Source organism: Engystomops pustulosus, chromosome 7, assembly GCF_040894005.1.
Source record: "Engystomops pustulosus chromosome 7, aEngPut4.maternal, whole genome shotgun sequence".
In the NCBI taxonomy this organism is placed as follows: Eukaryota; Metazoa; Chordata; class Amphibia; order Anura; family Leptodactylidae; genus Engystomops; species Engystomops pustulosus.
The window spans coordinates 111153514-111174315 of NC_092417.1; the positions used below are offsets into that span (position 1 = coordinate 111153514).

General features: G+C 41.3%; 1 protein-coding gene across 1 annotated transcript in view; it reads right to left on the minus strand.

The window, feature by feature from the left end:
• The window catches only part of CPNE2 (copine 2), an 84296-nt gene that overhangs the window by 23070 nt on the left and 40424 nt on the right, over positions 1 to 20802 (minus strand). The window contains exons 3-8 of the mRNA XM_072117551.1: positions 12604 to 12783; positions 11552 to 11626; positions 3836 to 3907; positions 3578 to 3661; positions 1987 to 2076; positions 1800 to 1898 (exon numbers count right to left, since the gene is read on the minus strand). Of these exons, the coding sequence (XP_071973652.1) occupies positions 1800 to 1898; positions 1987 to 2076; positions 3578 to 3661; positions 3836 to 3907; positions 11552 to 11626; positions 12604 to 12783 (600 nt within the window). The remainder of the gene's footprint in view (positions 1 to 1799; positions 1899 to 1986; positions 2077 to 3577; positions 3662 to 3835; positions 3908 to 11551; positions 11627 to 12603; positions 12784 to 20802) is intronic.

Consider the following 20802-nt stretch of genomic DNA (forward strand, 5'->3'; position numbering starts at 1 on the left):
TTTGGAGTGCATAGTGAAAGCCGTAAAATCCATGCCCACAAGAAAATGGCGCAAATGTGTTTTTTTCACCATTTTCACTGCATTTGATTTTTTCCCAGTACACGGCATGGAATACTAAATACCATCACTATGAAGTGCAATTTGTTACACAGAAAACAAGCCCTCACAGAGCTCTTTACATGGAAAATAAAAAATTATAGATTTTTGAAGGTGGGTAGAAATAAATAGAAACGCAAAAATGAAAAGGGCCATGGGAAGGGGTTAATGCTCAGATATGTACACTGCACAGGGCAACATCAGTGTAACCGCACAACACATTGTACAGCTTATTAGATTAAAAAGCAGTTTTGGTAATAAACCCTACTTTCTTTAGTGCAGTCCCACTTCCTGTTGACTTTCCAACATGAAAAATTTTCTAAAACAATAGGTTTAGTTCAAATGGGGCTCCAGTTTTAAATAACTCTTATTTGTTGTAAGAGCCCCTCGGGAAAAAAACTGTTTATCCAGTAGCCCCTCGTACGAACTCAACCAATGAGCATTAGTCTGTGGTAAAACCTGACAGTAAGTGTTTCTCTAATGCTCCACCAACTAAATAATTACCACATATACTCGAGTATAAGCCGACCCAAGTATAAGCCGAGACCCCTAATTTTACCACCAAAACTGGGAAAACCAATTGACTCGAGTATAAGCCGAGGGTGTAGTTTACAGCCAAGTAGTATACAGCCAGCCCCATGTAGTATACAGCCAATCCTATATAGAATACAGCCAGCCAGCCCCAAGTAGTATACAGCCAGCTCCAAGTGGTAAACAGCCAGCTCCAAGTGGTAAACAGCCAGCCCCAAGTGGTATACAGACAGCCCCATATAGAATATAGCCAGCCAGCCCCATATAGTATACAGCCAGCCCCATATAGTATAAAGCCAGCCAGCCCCCTTATGTATACAGCCAGCCTGCCCCCTGTATGTTAAGCACAGAAAAAAATAAACTTAATACTCATCTTCCAGCGATACTCACCCCTGATTCTCGGCGGTGGCTTCCGATCCCCGGCAGCGGCTCCCGATGGCTTCTGTCTTCTTTCCTCTCTTGCAGGGGGAGTCGCCAGCAAGAGAAGACAGAAGCCGCTGCCGGGGATCGAGAGCCACCGCCGAGGATCGGGAGCCGGCACCGAGGATCGGGGTGAGTATCGCCAGAAGGTGAGTATTAAGTTTATTTTTTTAATGTGCTTAACATCGGGTTCAAGATCAGGAGCCGTCGCCGGGAATCGGGAGCCGCTGCCGGGGAACCGGGCACCGGTGGGTGAGTATTACATTTTTTTATTGACTCGTGTATAAGCAGAGGTCAGGTTTTTCAGCACATTTTTTGTGCTGAAAAACTCGGCTTATACACGAGTATATAAGATACTCAACGTTTACATACTGAGACTACAATTCCCATGAAGCATTGCACAGAAAGTGGTGAGCTCATTTCCCGCCCTCTGCTCTTGCAGTATAATTCAGTCAATAAAGAAAAGTACTTTTCCCTACATCCTACTTATTGCCAGGTTTTTTAGATGCACCTGCTTGTCTGTCAGCTCAGTATTCCTACGGTACTGCATTCCTCCCCCCAGTTCCCCATTCTTTTCTGTTTCCTTCTGTACCAGCATGTGCTCTCACCCCCCTCCACCACTCTACAGATCAATTGGGTTTTGCAAGGAAAAACCTCTATAGGCTTTTTTTGGTCTCCATAGGTCCTAACATGTTAGACAGCATATTGAAAATTGAGCATCATGGTCACACAATGAATTAAGGGATACTCACAGACAATCCATCATGAGCCTCACACATTTTGATTGCTGTTGTCTGAAACTCTCCAATAAAATCATGTCCTCCATCATTGTCATAATCAAAGCACACAATCTGTAACGATACATTCCACAATATTATTGGATGAATTAATAAAATAAAAAACACAAAAATGCAAACAAAAACAAGTTGCTGCATTAACCTTTATTGGCTTCTCTATGTCTCCATTACACAAGGATTGTAAGGGCACAGTAAACGGCTTCCACACAGGGTCCAGTGTATATTTTATGACCTGATAACAAGAAAAACACAATAACTAAATTCACTTGTATTATTTAAAAGTCGAAAAAACAACTACCGTATATACTCGAGTGTAAGCCGACCCAAGTATAAGCCGAGACCCCTAATTTTACCACCCAAAACTGGGAAAACCTATTGACTTGAGTATAAGCCGAGGGTGGGAAATGCATTGGTCACAGTCTCGCAGTAGTATATTGCCAGCCACACCCCAGTAGTATACAGCCAGCCCCAAGTAGTATACAGCCAGCCAGCCCCATGTAGTATACAGCCAGCCATCCCCTGTTGTATACAGCCAGCCCCCTGTAGTATACAGCCAGCCCCCTGTAGTATACAGCCAGCCAGCCCCCAGTAGTGTACAGCCAGCCAGCCCCCAGTGGCATACAGCCAGTCAGCCCCCAGTGGCATACAGCCAGCCAGCCCCCATGTAGTATACAGCCAGCCATCCCCTGTTGTATACAGCCAGCCAGCCCCTGTTGTATACAGCCAGCCCCCTGTAGTATACAACCAGTCAGCCCCCAGTAGTATACAGCCAGCCAGCCCCCTGTAGTATACAACCAGTCAGCCCCCAGTAGTATACAGCCAGCCCCCAGTAGCATACAGCCAGCCCCCAGTAGTATACAGACAGCCCTCAGTAGTATACAGCCAGCCCCATGTAGTATACAGCCAGCCAGCCCCCAGTAGTATACAGCCAGTCAGCCCCCAGTAGTATACAGCCAGCCAGCCCCCAGTAGCATACAGCCAGCCCCCAGTAGTATACAGCCAGCCCCCAGTAGTATACAGCCAGCCCCATGTAGTATAAAGCCAACCAGCCCCCAGTAGTATACGGCCAGCCTGCCCCCAGTAGTATACGGCCAGCCTGCCCCCTGTCGTATGCGGCCAGCCAGCCCCCAGTACTATACAGCTAGCCAGCCCCAGTACTATACAGCCTGCCCACAGTAGTATACAGCCAGCCCCCATTAGTATACAGCCAGCCCCCATTAGTATACAGCCAGTCCCCATTAGTATACAGCCACCCCCTCTTTGTGTATAAAAAGAGAGGCAACAAATGATCACTTTCCCCATATTAAACTGCTGAATGAAAATGAATGTAAAAGACCAGTAATCAACTGGACTTTTCAAAGAATAAGTAATATTCAATATCAAATGGGTGGGGACCTGACACTCAAATAACCTGGATATTGGTTGTCCAGAAGGGAGCCAGAAGTGCAGCTCAGTTCTTAGCCCCTTTTCCATAGCATGAAATCTTTGCCATTTTCAGTTCCCACATGGTTGTATTTCCATGGCAGAAAGTACTTGCTTTTCACTTTGATGACCTAGCTAGTGCTTACCAATCATAACCGAGCTGTTGGGACATGTGATACTATAGAACTACTTTGAATCGCTTAGTAGCTAGTCTGAAGTAGGTACTTTTCAACATATTCTGCAGTAGAAAAGCAACCAAAGTGATTTAAAATGATCCAAACCCAAATCAAAACATTACAATATTCATTCACCTCTGTCCTATGAACCAGCATCCACTTCCCATCATCTCCTTGTTTGTAGAATTCTAAAAATGGATCTGACTTCCCAAACAAATCCTGTTAAAACAAAAACATAGAAAAATGAGAAACAACAAAAAAAAAGGTTAAGAAAAAAATGACAAGAACATGTGAATGCCAGGATGATGTCTGCCCACTACCAAAAAATAGCGGGTATCCGGTCAGCCACCAGTGTAATAATAACTGTGACATGAAAACAATGTGATATCTCACCTTTTTATCTAGCTTCCTCCCAGCCATGGAGAGTGTTATCACTCTGTTATCGGACAGTTCCTCAGCAATGACCTCAAATTGTGAACATAAAAGACATGTAAGCACACATTCTAAGATTTAAGAACATTTAGATAAAATATAAAATATAAAAGAAAAGGATTTGAACCCTCCTATTGGCAGAGAAAAGAGCCCTTATAAAACTGGTTACTAGTCATTTCTTTTACTTTTAACCTTTAGCTACCAGTTCTATGGAGATGTATGATTGCTGCTTTCTGAAAGATGCTGTTATTTTACACAAAATACTATAGTTTTAGCTCCGTGACTGAGCCATTTTTAACATTTTTCTTTTTGCAAACTAAAAGCCCTTAATGTTTCAATCAATGTGATGGTGTGAGGGCTTGTTTTTCTTTCCTGGATGGACAAAAGGAAGGACAGTATACTAAGTTATGGCGAGTCGTGCTTTATATCCCTACATCTTATTATACTGTCATGGTGATCGCTCGGAACCAGAGCAATAAGATCAGAACAGGAGCCCAGGATCTTGCCATAGCAGCTCGGGAACTAGTGAAGACCCCCATGTTTGCCATAGTTAACCCTATATTAGGTCCTACCCGAGGCAGGGCCGAATATACTGGTCATCAGTATTATGCTGACAGCCAGCCCACACTGTAATATATAATACTATTGTATTGCAGTGTATAGAAGGTGGTATCAGGGCATCACACCTTCTAGTCCCCTCGTGAGAAAAAATAAAAAAATTCCTGCATATTTGGTATTGCTGTATTTATTATGTCCCACTCTATAAAAATAATCCATCTATAATCTATCCTTCTTAAAGAAAATCCACAATAAATTATCAAAAAATACTGTTTCTTATCTCATCACGTAAAAAAAGCCCTTGCTCATTTAGTGGAAAAATAAAAAAGTTATGACTTTGGCAATGAAAGATGACAATGCAAAAACGCATTATTTATTTAGAATAGCGTTTTCAACATACACTGGGTACAGAAAGTGTTCAGACCCCTTTAAACTTTTCACTCTTCGTTTCATTGTAGCCTATTGGTAAGATCAAAAAACTTTTGCTGCTCCCCATCTTGACAGAAAAAAAGCAGAAATGTAGATTTGTTTGCAAATGTATTAAAACAAACTGAAATATCACATGGTCATAAGTATTCAGACCCTTTGCTTAGTATTAAGTAGATGCAGCTTTTGAGCTAGTACAGACACAAGTCTTCTGGGGAATGATGCAAAAAGCTTTTCACACCTGGATTTGGGGATTCTCTGCCTCTTCCTTGCAGAGCCTCGCCAGTTCCTTCAGGTTGGATGGTGAATGTTGGTAGAAGCCATTTTCAAGTCTCTCCACAGATGCTAAATTGGGTTTAGGTCAGGGCTCTGTTTGGCCAGTCAAGAATGGTCACAGAATTGTTCTGAAAACACTGCTTTGTTATTTTAGCTGTGTGCTTAGGGTCATTGCCTTGCTTGGAAGGTGAACCTTCCACCCAGTCTGAGGTCCAGAGCACTCAGGATATCTCTTTACCTGACAGCATTAATCTTTCCTTCAATTTCAACCAGTCATGTCATCCTGCCCCTGCAGCTGAAAAGCACCACCATAGCATGTTTCAATGTTGAGATTGTATTTGGCAGTGATGAGCAGTGCCTGCCTTCCTCCACATATACCACTTAGAATTAACACCAAAAAGATCTATCTTCATCTCGTCAGACCAGAGAATCTTATTTATCACAGTCTGGGAGTAGTTCCTGTGTTTTATTACAAACTGTATGCAGGCTTTCATATGTCTTGCACTGAGGAGAGGCTTCCGACAGCGCACTCTGCCATAAAGCCCCGACTGGCCTACAGTGATAGTTGACTTTGTGGAACTTTCTCCCATCTCCCTATTGCATCTCTGATGTTTAGCCACAGTGATCTTGGGGTTCTTCTTTTCCTTTCTCACCAAGGCTCTTCTCCCATGATTGATTTGGACGGCCAAGAACGAGGAAGAGTTTTGGTCATCCCAAACTTCTTCTATTTAAGGATTATGGGGGCCACTGTGCTCTTAGGAACCTTGAGTGCTGCAGAAATTCTTTTGTAACCTTGCCCAGGTCTGTGCCTTGCCATAATTCTGTCTCTGAGTTCCTTGGGCATTTCCTCAGCCCTCATGATTCTCATGTGCTCTGACATGCACTATGAGCTGTGAGGTCTTATATAAACAGATTTCCAATCAGTTTGACTAAACACAGCTGGACTCCAATGAAGGATTGGAATTGAGTTAAATATGACAGTCATAACAAAGGGTCTTAATACTTATGACCATGTGATATTTTGGGGGTGCAAAGTGTACATTATTGAGCAACAAAAAAAGATCTTACCAATTGGCTGCAAGGAAACAAAGAGTGAAAGTTTTAGGCTTTATAAATCATTGATCAACTTTAATCAACTATTTGTGGGAAGTAATAGGAAAAGTAACTGTAATTTCACCAATAACCTACATTTTCTTCTGTTCCCCTGGTGGCCTTAAAGCCATGATAAATTCATTGGGCCAATATAATTACAGCAATACCAAATTCATATCTAGTTTTTGAAAACACTTTTTTCTTTTCTATATAGATTTTTGTGTAAAGCTCATTTCCAAAACATGTAAAAAAATTTTTTTTTCTGTAAATGGTATCATCTAAGGGGTTTTTATTTGCAGGAAGACCTTATGTTTTTATCCTTTTGGGGTCATACACTGTACAATATTGATTTTGATGTCAAGCTTGCACTTGTGATCTCAGGCTTCTGAAGTTACGGGTTAAGTAAGTATACACGCCAATGATCATACTGCTTATGACAGTTTTGTCCTTGAAATATATAAAGGGCAATGTTTTCTGTTGTATAGTGTAACGTCACACAATGTATCACTCATACATATTTAAAGAGATCAATATAAATACCATAGTAGCTAGGTAGGGTCTACATTATCTATCTATCAAATTCAACAAAGCTTTATTGGCAGTACCAAATAAACATTGCCAAAACATAGGGGAAGTGTATAGGAGATTGTGGGAGAGTGGTTGAGGGGTGGGAACATGGGAATATTAATCTCAGTTTATGGCAAGTACTGACATTGTGTTATTATCTATCTGTATCTGTCTATTCATCCATCTAAGGCTGCATTCACACAAACGCATTGGGGCGGGGGGTATATTCGGCCACAAATGGTCTATGGACCCCAGGATCTGTACGGTGAGCACAACGAGTGCTCACCGTTCCAAGCCACGGCCACAAAAAAGATAGAGCATTCTCTATCTTTGGCGGTAAGAACAACCATGTGGCTCTATTTTTTTCGTTCGTGTGAATGCAGCCTAAGAAAAAAAAAAACCCAAGGCAGCGCTGTGTCCGAGCTCTTACAAAGATGGTTGCAGTGCCACAGTTTCTGGCAAGGCTTCTTGTAGGTATATGAAGAAAAGCTTGGCAAAGGTGTTGTACACTGAAACGTTGCTGATCTATCTATCTATCGATCTATGTATCTAATTGTAGAAAATTGGCCAGCACACCAATATAAAATCTTTATTTCAAGTTTCGGCCAATGTACGATTACACCGACGGTCTGTCATATATATGCGCAGTGTGCTTTCTTACCGTGACTGGTTAATTACGGTATATACATGGCTTCTGCCGATGTTTACTTTGTTTGCATAGCTACTCTGACTATGCTTTGATAGTTGTCTGACCGCTTTTCTCAATCCTTCACAGCATAAGCACATCGTGCATGCGGAGTATGGATTGTGAGATGCTAGGAAGTTCATGGAGAATTCCCTAGTGCATCCCAGGGGAGGTGTTTTTCAGCTGTGGGGGGTTTTTAATCACTTTTTTCACAAATGGTGGCTCATTTATGGCAGAGCTATCTTTGTATTTTATAATTTTATATAATAATATGTATTTATAATACTAACTTTGCAGAATGGTTATCATTGGATTTGGATGTTCGTAAAAATTTATCATGCACATTATGACATTGTATATATACATTTGGAATTTATCACTACGTTTGAGCTGTGAATTACTCGGAATGCATTGGGGCGCATTCACTTACCTGGTCCCTGCGCAATCCCCGAGGTGCGTTGTCCGCCGGAATGCCCATCTGCTGCGATTCATGTGTATAAATATGTGGAGCAGTTTACTTGTATCTTACTTGAGAAAGGTGTATCATCACCAAAATGTTGCACTTCAAATAAAGATTTCACTATGGATTGTATATTGGTGTGCTGGCCGATTTTCTTCATTTAGCTAAAGAAAGCTCTTCACCCATGACCTGTGGCAATTGCACTCATATTGGATTTCTCAACACAGTTCTGCCTTGATTTTTATCTATCTATTCAGACATCTACAAGCGAGAATTTAATGTTCCCATGGGGCCACATGAGACATCGGAATGGTTTTAGAGGGCTGGACCAATATGGCAGTTCAATAAGTACCCGTGTTAGAAATGAAGACACCATTTTTTTAAAAAAGATTTACTTCTCCCAACGTTAACCCTTCCAAAAATAGGATTTGTCAAACTCTCCAAAATATGCCTTTGTCTTGGTGATGACTTCCTCGTTTGAGCAACATTTTTTTCCTGCGAGCCATTTCTTCATGTTAGGGAACAAGAAAAAGTTGCAGGGAGCCAGATCGAGTGAATACAGGGAGTGCGGCAGCAATTCATAACGCAATTCATGCAGTTTGGCGGCCACAACTCCGGATGAATGTGTTGGTGCGCTATAGTGTTGAGACAGCCAGATTTTCGTCAAATGCGTCCGTGTCTCCTTCAATTCTTTGTCGAATCGGTTCAATAACTCACTGTAGTATTATCCAGTGATCGTTCTTCCTCTTTCTAAAAAATCCATGAGGATGACGTCGTTCGTATCCCAAAAAATCATTGCCATGATCTTACCGGCCGTTTGGACCGTCTTCGCCTTCTTTGGAGAAGATTCAGAGGGAGAAATCCATTGTTTTGATTGTTGCGTAGTTTCTGGTGTGTAATGATGAATCCAGGTTTCATCAACGGTGACAACTCGACTCAAAAACTCCTTTGGATCTCGCTTAAATTGCTCCAAACACTGCTTCGAAGATAACAGCCGCATCCGCTTGTTGTCCACCGTGAGCAATCGTGGCACCCATAGGGCCGACAATTTTTTCATCGCCAACTTATCATGTAAAATATTAATTGCTGTTCCGGTCGACACACCTATGGCCTTTGTGGTTGTCAAAATGTCTTTATTATTGCTCATATCAAATACACATAGTTAAATAAGAAATAAAAATCTTTCAAACATGTACTTCTCCAACTATCGGAGTATCTAAGTGGCACTTTATCAGAAGAGGGGAGGGGGAAGAAGGGGAAAAAGAGGAAGAGGAGGGGAATAGGAGGGGGGGGGGGGGGAGTTAGAACTAGCTTGGGTAAAGGAGAATTTTCGGTGGAGATGCAAAGACCAGAAGGTCAGGAAAGGGGAGGGAGAAGGACATGGGGCACGTCTTATTCTCCCAAACGTCCCAGCGGAATATGTATGCCTCTAGCTGAAGACGCCTTAATACGGCTTCAGCTATTAATCTTGTTGGCTTGATCGATTGAAGCTACATAACCTGTTACTTCTGCTCCACATAGATAGATATTGAGCTAGTATTAGAGTAGTTGATTACTGCCGGTATATTACTCTTACACATCCTTCACCGTCATTCAGATATCAGCTTCAGCCAACCATCCCAATTTTGTTTACATTTTTATTTATGTATTAAACCATACTACCACATAGAGCTCTCGTAGTGGTAACACTCGTTCATATTTTCCCTTATTATATCTAGGTTAGTACAATTTAGTGATTTCCACTGTTTGGCAATTACCGATCTCCCCACCGGACATAACCTACTAATTAGCCATTTTTCTTTTTCGGAAAAAGTGCTGGTACAGATATCCAAAAGAGCGAGAACCGTACATGGGGGGATGGACCTATTGCAAATTTTCAAAATAAGCTCAAAAATATAGTTCCAAATGGCGGCCGCCTGGACACACTTCTACCACATATGTACAGTTGTCGCCGTGGCCATACAGCCCCTCCAGCAAAGATCATTACAATCCGGGTTTATTCTAGCTAATTTTTTGGGGGTCAGGTACCATCTGGTACGCAATTTGAACAGGTTGGTTATATGATTTGTACAGAGCAGATTTCTGTTTGAGTTCCAAATTGCCTTTAGCCATTGCTCTTCTGATAGGGTCAGGTTTAATTCTTTCTCCCATTTCAGCATATAGGACTGTTTACCCCTTCCATAACAGAGTATAATGTCCTTATAGGCTGCTGAGGTCCCCCCCGTACCTCTGACTGAGTCTAGAAATGTCAGAAAACTAGGCCTACCCGCTCAATTAGAAAATCCTTTAAGGAATGCATTATAGAGCTCAGCCTATGGTAGGTAAGCCACTCTGAAGACTTCAAATTATATTTCTCTCTCAGTTCCTTAAAGGTTAAGTATCTACCATCCTCCCTCAAGTATTCCAAGTTATAAATACCGGCCCTGATCCAATCCGTCAGAACCAAATTTTCAGAGAGGGTTTGTAGTGATTCTAAATCTATAGTTTTGGGGGAGAATTTTACCTTATTCCTCATTACTTTACAATATTTCCTCCAGGCGTATACTGTAGAGCGTGTCGTTTCCAAAGTATCTGTACATATAATCCCTGGTCTTTTTTTCCCTTTAAGCTCCAAGAATTCCCCTACCAGCAAGGATTTGAGTGTCAGAAGCTTAGCCCTTTCTAGCTCGATAGTCATCCACCTATCTTGCATCTCGCCTCCCAACCACCACTTCCTAAAAGGTTCTAAAAGGGCGGCTTCTTGGTAGCATGCTATATTGGGGAGACCTGCGCATCCCAAATTTTTAGGACAGTACATGACCCGCCTAGAAATTCTGGCTTTCTTATATGCCCTAGCCCAGAAAGCTATGTTACTTCGCACACTTTCGTTCGTCAATCAGCGAATTTCATGTCATGGACTTTTTGAATGATTTCCTTGGTAACCACGTCTGCCGGGTGTCCTGGTCGCTCCTCATCAAAAACGGATGTTTGCCCATGTTTAAATTTGTTGAACCAATATCTAACTGTGGTCATAGATGGTGAAGTGTCCCCATAAACGGCATCCAACTTTGCTTTTATCTTCTCACATTTTTTCCCATCCAAAAACAAAAAGCGAATTACCGAATGATACTGCTCTTTTTCCATTTTAGCGAAACACGTCTTACTCAAATGGCTGTCAAATCCAAACTAACCAATCAATCAGTCTGCAATTTATTTTGCATTCGTTTGATAGATGGCAGCACATGATGATAACACCAACTTCCCTCAGGAACGCCCTCTGTCGTCAAACACGGGTACTTATTGAACCACCCTCGTATTACAGAACCTCATAAAAGAACGTCCATTTTGCTCAGTTTTTCCATGAAATAGATAAAAAGGCGCTGAATGTTTACTTTGTTTACAAAGTTGTTGGAATAATGAAACAATTGGTGCACTTGAGTCTGTCTCATGCAGCATATTGTTATCCTGACGCTGTTATCTTGTTGCTAGGTTACTGTTGCCATGATGCACGTCCTCAGCTTTTACTAGAAACAGAATGATTGCTGGCGGAGGAATAATCAAGCGATTATCTCAGTATGAAGTTCAAACCGCTTTTAAAATGACACAGGCAGCACAGAAAAAGAAACCTCTTTACCGTTATGACTCCCTTCCCTGCTGGCTTCCCATTTCCTAAAACCAAGGGTCGTGTCACCTTCTTGCTGGAAACAATCTGAAAATTAAGCGTAAAAAAAAGTAAACAAAAAAAAAGTTACACAGTAATTATTATTCACTAGATTTAGAAGTAAGTATCTTTCAATCTTCAGGAGCATAAGAGCATTTTTCCTACAGGATTCTGGAGGGGCTGATACAATGTATTTGTATTATTTAGTAATCTGTTCATGTGACACTAAGGATTGAAGCCAGTAATTACTATAGAACAGCCCACATTCTGGGAATAGCGGTGCTCATTACTACAGTCTGCCAACACAGCAAATTCAGCTTCTCGAACAGGGTTAATACTAAAACATGCAAATGCCAAATTCAAGAAAATTCTAATAAATTAGAAAATTGCTAGCTATGAAATTCTGTAATGTCAAGGACATTCAGGTAGTCGCAACTCAACTCCCAACCTTAATGTGTGGAACGTTCTTGGTGCAATAGAATTATCACAGACAGCTCACATCTATATAGATGTCTGTGGACAGGGTAACCAGGACTCTTATGGTCTCTCCTAGGAGTCTTTTAAGGATGTACACAGAAATCTGGGTCTAATTGCCAAATAATGTCCCCCAAAAAGTTCTCTTTAAGCTAAATTATCCCCTCTGATCAATCATGTAGAACTGATGAACCATGACTTGTTTGCTAGTTATCATTTGCTTGTAACATCTTATATTTCAGTTAGCCATTAAAAGGTATCACAATCTAAAGAAGGTGACTTTATTAGACCTATCAAAAGCAACAGGAATTAGTCCATTCGGCAAATGTTTTCTGTCATGCTAAATCTTCCTTTAGGTGTGTAAAGTAAATAAGACTTTTGTACGAAATGCTAGCCCTAAAATATGTCATACATAGGAAAGTAAAAACACTACAAGACAGGTCTGGATGCAATACAGCTAATGTAATTACCCATTAAGATTTGCCTTCAGGCAGCACAATGGAACTACACCTCAACTACAATGAGACCAGCCTGGAATGAATGGAACTCACCGATCCCAGAGTACACACATACTCCCCCAAGAAGTCATGCTCATACAGCTGGGTACTCGACTTGTCTTGGTCAAAAATGGCAAACTTTAACTTCTGCACTTCCTCAAAGTGGTAGTTGATAGTAAACTTTTTTGCAAACACGGGGTTCAAATTGTTGACATTTGTCTCCGTTCTGTCGATCTGGAAGAGAACAAAGACATCATAATTTATTCTTATTCTTTGTTATATTTTACCATAAAATCATCTGGGGTTCCTTAGGCCCCTCACGGGGATGAAGCTGGGGAAGATCGCCTCTATAAGCTCAACATAGAAAGAGTTAAAGATATATATATATATTCTCAGCTCCTTCTGCTATGCAATATACTGCTTGCAGATAAGTTAGCATAATCATATTGACAGGTTCCCTTTAACCACCAGGATGAAGGATTGTAACACAAACCCACTGACATACCGGCGGCCTACCTTTCGATTCTTATACCCTGGTTCTTACAAGAAAAAAAAGGGCTTTTTAAAATTATGCAAATGAGCCTACGGGGCTGCAGGCCCCATAAGCATTAATGGAGCCTGGAGCACCTTAGCCTCATTTGCATAATTGTTAAAGCTTTTTTACTTAAAAACAAGGGCAGAAGAAGCTTAAAGAAGAGCAGATCGTGTCAGAGGGGCCACACACCAGCATGTAAGTACAGGCAGTCCCCGGGTTAAGAACAAGATAGGGTCCGTTTGTTTGTTCTTAAGTTGAATTTGTATGTAAGTCGAAACTGTATATTTTATAATTGTAGTTCTAGACAATTTTTTTTTTGCCCCAGTGATAATTGCAGTTTCAAAATTTTTTACTGTATTGGGACAATTGGGATTATCAATAAAACTTAATTACAGACACTTTACAGCTGATCATTGGAGTCTGGGACTAAAGTAAAGTATTCAGAGAGCTTCACCAGAGGTTACAGGGGAGGAGGGGTCCCTCTTTAACTATGGGTCGTCTGTAAGTCGGGTGTCCTTAAGTAGGGGACCGCCTGTAATTGACAAAAGTCAGATGTCAGGAAAAAATGCAGATATTTTCTCTAATCTCTATGAATCCCTTATAGGGGAAGACAGACAGTGCTTTCCCCTACTAAGACACAAGTGATCCTGTTCTGTATAGGGGCAAGGTTTGCATCTGTGGTCAGATTTTTTAAATTGCACGCAAATCTAATGCATCAATAGTAAAAGATGCAATGAAATGCCTCCTCGTACAAGGCTCTTGTAATCACATTTTGATCCAAAGATGAGCCCCGCCACAGGGCCCTGACCGCCCGCTCCAGTAATATCTGTGCAGCTGTGCGCTGTCTGCCCTTTCTATTGACAGAAATAACAATGCACATAGATTTCATAGCTCTGCTTATGGATTACTAGAGAGCCGTAATGATAGCTGTAACAATTAGGATGGATTGTGTTAGGGAAGTGTAGGATGTAGTGACAAAGGGCTTCAATGTTTTGGGTAAAAACAGACAAAATTATACGAGTAATTATCTTGTGAGACAATTAACCCTATCATATCTAGAATTATAGGCTAGCTGGAACCACATTTTATAGGCATACAGTGTGTAATATGGATTTCCAGGATTTTCCTCAGTGTACACAAGTTTTAGTTGTCTTCTAATCTTTTTCCAACTTAGTTGTTCGCACCTTAATGCACCTGCTTAAATGGGCTTATCACTTTTACAGATTAGGGGCCTGGTGTCCTTTGTTCGGCAGCTCCGCCTAACCTGGACACGTTGCTTGATCAGTCAGTTTTACGCCCCTAGCAACTAGGCATATCTGTGATTGGCCATGTGTGTCCACCAGGCCAAACACAGCCAAACCTAGATGCTAGGGCAGTGATGGCTAACCTATGGCACTGGTGCCAGAGGTGGCACTCGGAGCCCTTTCTGTGGGCACTCAGGCCATTAGCAGAGATGACTCCAGGTATCTTCCTGCAGTCACAGACAGCCCAGGACTTGCTGTGCACAGAGCTATTTTAAAGTGACAGTGCTACCTGGGACTATTTTATGCTTTATTGGTGTCCTCAGGTGCTGGTATCAATGAAAGCTGTGACAGAGAAGGGAGTATAAATCACAAATTAAATTTCTGTGTTGGCACTTTGTGATAAATAAGTGGGTCTTTGTTGTAGTTTGGGCACTCGGTCTCTAAAAGGTTTGCCATCACTGTGCTAGGGGAATAAAGCTGCCTCACTAGGTGCTCTGCAGTCCATCAAGCAACATATCGGGGTTAGGCGGAGCCTATTTCAGGTCCACTTATACTTCTGCACAGAAGCCAATCTGAAACCACAAGGGGATAACATGTCGCCCACGGGAGCTACTGAAATGACAGAAAGTGAGTTTTGGATCCCACAGCAACGGCAAACTATAATCATGATTCTGGGGGAAAGAAAGGCGTCCCAGCAGTGGTCTTTATATGTTGGTGGTGCATGTGCGCCGCCATCTGAGACTGTTAAACACATTCATAAACTAATTAGGTAAAAATTCCCGCTCTATCAAACTACAAGAACGATTATTCCCAGTGGTGAACCTAGTAATTTGGTATCTCCATTAACTTACTCACCCAAATGATAAAGAATATGGGGTGTAAAAAATGTAAGTCCAAAAAACTAAAAGGGCGAGGTCAAAGAGAATAAGTATGAGATGAGCTTCGGGAATGTGATAGGCCTGCCTAAAGACTTGGAATTTTAGGACAAGTTTGAAGTTCTGGTGGTTGTGTATTAGTTTAAGAGTCCACAGAGTTGGTGCAGTTCTAGAGAAGTCCTGGAGTCGTGAATGGGAGGTTCATATCAAAGAAGAGATCATCTTTGATTGCTAGCAGATCGAAGAGAACTGGCAGGTGGAGGAGAGGTAGGGAGGTGCATCATTGGGTTGCACACTGTATTCAGAGGGAGCGAGCGAACAGAGAAGTGACTGGCACAGACTGGACTGAAAGACAATTCTGGCTTCAGAATAGATTATAGAGGATATAGTTTAGTATGAGGAAGACTGCTTAGTAGAGAGTTACAGTAACTGAGACACTCAATTTTAGAGGGTTTTGTATTCATTACAGAATACATGCCCCCTCTGTAATAACCAGTCCCATGTCAGCTTTTGGAGGGGTAGGGGATGTCAGATGGGTAAAGTCACCTTTTCCTCCTGCAACAGTTGAAAATGGTTTCAGAAAATACATAATTTTCATTGCAGAAACTGAAAATACAACACCCAGCACCCAGCTAATTGATGTAATGCAACCTGATCTTAGTGACTGAAGTCAGGTTTACCCTCTAATTTTACAAAACCTTACGGAATAGGTATAACATCAATTCCCTTCCCAACTCCAAATGTGGCAAATAGAGATAAGCGGACCCAAGTTTAAGTCCGCCTAACTCAGACATAATCCGGGCATGTTCTGTGATAGATTGCAGATCAGTCAATAAGAATAAGAGAAACGAAGAATATCAAAAAGTTCGAGTCCGCTCATTTCTAGTGGCAGACAATAATTCCAGTCAACCATTCACCTCCATAAACCCAATAGATCTATTGTGGTCAACATTCATTATTGAGTTACCCCCTTCCGGTCTAAGCCATTTTAGGGCCTTAGGACCAGGCCTGATTTTGAAAATTTACTCTGTGTTATTATAGGAGGTAATACCTTTGTATCGCTTTAACATATCCAAGGGATTTTAATTTTTTTTCCCGTCACACATTGTACTTCAAAGTAATAGAGAATCTTTGTTTAGTTATGAAAAAACGGAAATATTTCTAAAAATTATTCATTTTCAAAGTTCAAAAGTTTCTGCTTTTCAGGCAGATAGTGACAGCACCAAGTAACTTTATAACTAACATTTTCCAAATGTCTGCTTTATATCAGCATAGGGTTTTATGCATCCTCTCTGTTTTCTAGGTTGTTAGGCGGTTCAGAATTGTGGGTGGAATTTTTCTCATTTTTAACAAAATCAGCAAAAATCCTTATTTAGAGGCACCTGCACAGCTTTAGGTGACTTTCAGAGGCCTAACTAGCAGTAAAACCCTATAAATTATGCCATTTTAGAAACTACACCCCTCAAAGTGTGAAAAATCAACTTTAAGGTGTGTTAACCCTTTAGATGCATCACAGGGGTTAAAACAAAATGGAGGTGTAATTTACAAGCTGTAATATTTTTTAGACAATATATTAATTTTGGCCACAAAATAAACCATCACAGAGTATTAAATGATGTTATATGTGAGGGGTATGATAAGTGGGGGGCAACAGAAAATGGGGCAACTGTGGGATGATACCCTCTGCATTAGAGGGTATTTTATATGGGGTCCTTTGGGAGGCTGGACACAGGAGAGGGGCATTATACTATGTGAGTGCCATTAAAGGGGTTTTCCCACGAAAAAAAAATTCTCACATTTCAATCCCTTAGTGATGTTAACACAATAAAGATAATTTTATCCCCTTACTTTACAATTTGACTAAGTTTTATTGCTTTATTGCTCCTATGTCTCCCTCGGCTGCTCAGTACAAAATCCCAGGGTGTCGGTGGGGCCTCTCTAAGCAGACACATTACTGTATTATCCATCTAGTTTTGTGGGGTGGAAATGTGGTATCATTATCAGCACTTTCATCTGGATTATGCACTTTCATCTGGCTACTGACTTTGTACTGACACATAGAAGGAGAGATGAGACAGTTCAGAGATGCATGAGATGATTACACAGAGGCTGACAGACCATTACACTCTTACACTGTGGGCTACATCTCTCAAATATGTGCCTGCTTTCCCCTGCCCCTGGATCACTTATCTCCTGGTAGCTTGTAGTTAGCAGCCTCTCTCTCTGCTCACCGTGTGCTGACTGGCTGTGAATCAGTAAGAGTTTGTGAGCTCAGTGCAGGGGGCGGGGCTACAGGCACACAGCAGAGACAGACAGTAACTCAGCTCCACAATCTCATCCAAGATGGCCACCTGACCCAAAGAGAAGTTACTGGGTTGTGTCTAGGAATTAGAGAATGTACATTTAAGGTAGATATAACTATACTAATACTATCATATGCTAATGGGAGAGGTTTTCATTCATTGTCCGGCCATCTGGCCATACTGCATTTTACTACCACAAGTGGGGCATTAGCACACTCAGGAGAAATCGGTTATCAAATTTTGCAGAGCATTTCATAATTTAATCTATTGTGAATGGCCTAAATTAACGTTCCAAAAGAATAACAGTTTCTAAATCACACTTCAATCCCAGTGAAACACTTAAAGGTTTAACAGACGTCATAACAGTTGTTTTACATACGTTGAAGGGTTTAGTTTCTGAGTAGTACTTTATAGGATCTTACTTTTAAATAGGCTGCTCAAAGTAACATGAAAGCTGAGTAGGTCCCTCAAAATTATTAATGTATGCACACCTCACCATGACAACTACTCATGCATCAGTGGTTGGAGAGTTGTTCCCAAGGACAGCTGTGCAGTAATCCCTGCAAAGTCCCCTCTATACAGGAAGTCCCGAATCCTATTGCTGGTGGGTCATGTGACCTGCTCATGCCATGGACTACAAGCAAACTTAACCAGGATAAGTATGACATGGGAGACCCTATTAGGGTCTTGATCTTTCCCGGGTAAAGTTTTTTATTAGTGGCAAACCCCTGTAAAGCAAATCTGTCACCAGGAATCTCATTTTTAGCAAGTGACAGGTTCCAATAGCCTATGGCTATGCTATGCTGATTTAAAAAATGTCATTGTCAGCATAAATCATTCCAGCGTGTGGTGACTCCTGGGGGGGGGGGGGCAGCTGAACCCTGTGTGTGCCTGTGTCAGTCTCCTCTCCTTCACACTCATACAGCTCACCCCTCCACACTTCCTGTCATGTGCATTGAGCAGTCAGGGGAGAGAGGGGGATGGTGAGAAGGAGAGTAAGAATGAATGAGGAGAAACAAGCACACACAGACTGCTGCCCCTACCCCAAGACTCACCACACGCTAATAGCAGAGTGCCAGGTAATCTGAAATAAAGTTTTATAAAGTACTGAAATGATTTAGAATACTGACACTGCTATTTTTAAAAACAACATAGCATAGGCTATTGGAACCTGTCACCGGGTAAAAATTACATTCCTGGTGACAGGATCGCTTTAAGTTTCCTGTCATCCACAGATTTTCTATCCACCGACATTCTATAACGTCCCGCTTCTGGCACTGGCTCACGAACGGAGCTGGCACCAGAAGCAGCGGCTGTCAGCTGTATATAACAGCTGACACCGCACTCTAACACTCACAATCACAGCCGGCTAAGACCACTAAGAAGAACTCTTCTTGCAAAAAATAAGCCCTTAACGAGATTTGTCAGCTGAAAAATAAAAAAGTTATGCATATGAAAAGATGGTGAGGCGAAAATTAACAACATTTTCCCCAAATTACTTTTTATTCAGTCAAATGTAATAAAATATACAACCCCCCCCCAAATAAAACAGAATTGTTATTGGACCCGCACAGTGAACCCCGTAAAAAACAAACCCCAAAAACTGCTCCGAAAAAGATCATTTTTAATTAGAACCCTTTAAAAAATACTCTAAAAAGTGATTTAAAAAATGTTACGCACTCCAAAATAAGGCCACTAAGAAGAACAACGCTTCTTGCAAAAAATAAGCCCTTAACCAGATTTGTCAGACGGTGATGCTAAAATGTACAACATTTTCGCCAAAATACTTTTTATTCAGTAAAATTGGAGGAAAAAATTTAAAACAATCTATAGAAATGAGGCATTTTTGTAATTGTGGCGACCCATAGAATAAAACTAATATACTATTTTTATGGTATGGTAAACGGCCACAAAAAAACCCCAAAAAATCTTCCTAAAAATTGATGATTTTTCTCCACCAACAAAAGTTAATAAAATCTTATCAATTAGCTATAGATGCCCCAAAATTATGTACCAGAAAAGTGCATCTCTTCTCTTGTTGCAAAAGAATAATCCCCTATAAATCCACATTAACCCCTTACCAACATGTGATGTAATACTACGTCACATGCCGGGTGCGGGGGCATGGAGAGGGCTCACGAGCCCTCAAAAAACATGTGACTTGTCTGTGTTATTCACTCCTTAGACGTTGGTCCCCACCTTTGTGCTCCTGTACAGCTCCTCCCCACTGATGTCAGCTCACCATCAGTGTGACCTCTGTGAAGGAGCAGGAGGTAGGAGCATAAAGGTGGGAGCTGAGAGCCAAGTAGTCTGCAGCACAGACAAGTCACATAGACAAGTCACATCCAAATCAAAGCCCAACCCCTGTGACTACTCCAGGTGCAAGAATAAGTTATAACACACAATTATATTGTAATGCAAATGCTTATAAAAAGCAGAGAGGCATTTTTGCACTGCAGGTGTGATGGGCTTCTGCAATCTGTCTTTAGTGAAAATGAAGTCCCTGATGACAGGTTCCCTTTAACAATTTTAGGGTCAGAGCCTTTTTTGGGGCCAAGCCTTTTCTAGGTACACCCTTGGACCCATGTATTAAAACTTGATCACATGCAAAAAAATTTATCAAAACAGAACTACAGTATACTAATGCTAAACCTAGTAATGTAAAGAATATGACGTTCATGATTACTGAAAACCTGAGTAAAAGCTTGTACACGACCTGAAGGTTTGAGGTGATCTATTTTAATCTTGTGGGGAAGATCCACTGCATTTATGCCCTGTGTGAAGGGGACCCTTAAAGGGGTTTTCCCACAAAAGAAAATTCTCATTTCTCAATCCCATAGTGATGTTTACACAAAAGATAATTTTTAACCCCTTATTTACAATTTTACTGTTTTATTGCTGTTTTAGCTCCGATCACTCAGTGATGGTCAGTGCAAAATTCCAGAGTGTGGGTGGGGACTCACTAAGCAGGCGTATTATGATCCCTCTAGTGCTGTGAGCTGACAATGTGGTTAGATTATCAGGTTTATATACACTTTCATTTAGCTTCAGTGTACTAGTATCTGACAAATAGAAAGAGAGATGAGACAAATCAGACATGAGATGCATGAGATGCCTATTACACACTGTCAGCTCTACTACATATGTGCTCTCGCACTATAAGATCTCCTGTGCTTGCCTCCCCTCAGCCATGATTAAGGACGTGATGACCGTCCGAAACGCGTAGGCTTTGCGTCTATCTGAGTGGAGTGTTATACTTTTAAATATGCACTAAATAAAGAATTCCTTGGTGTCTG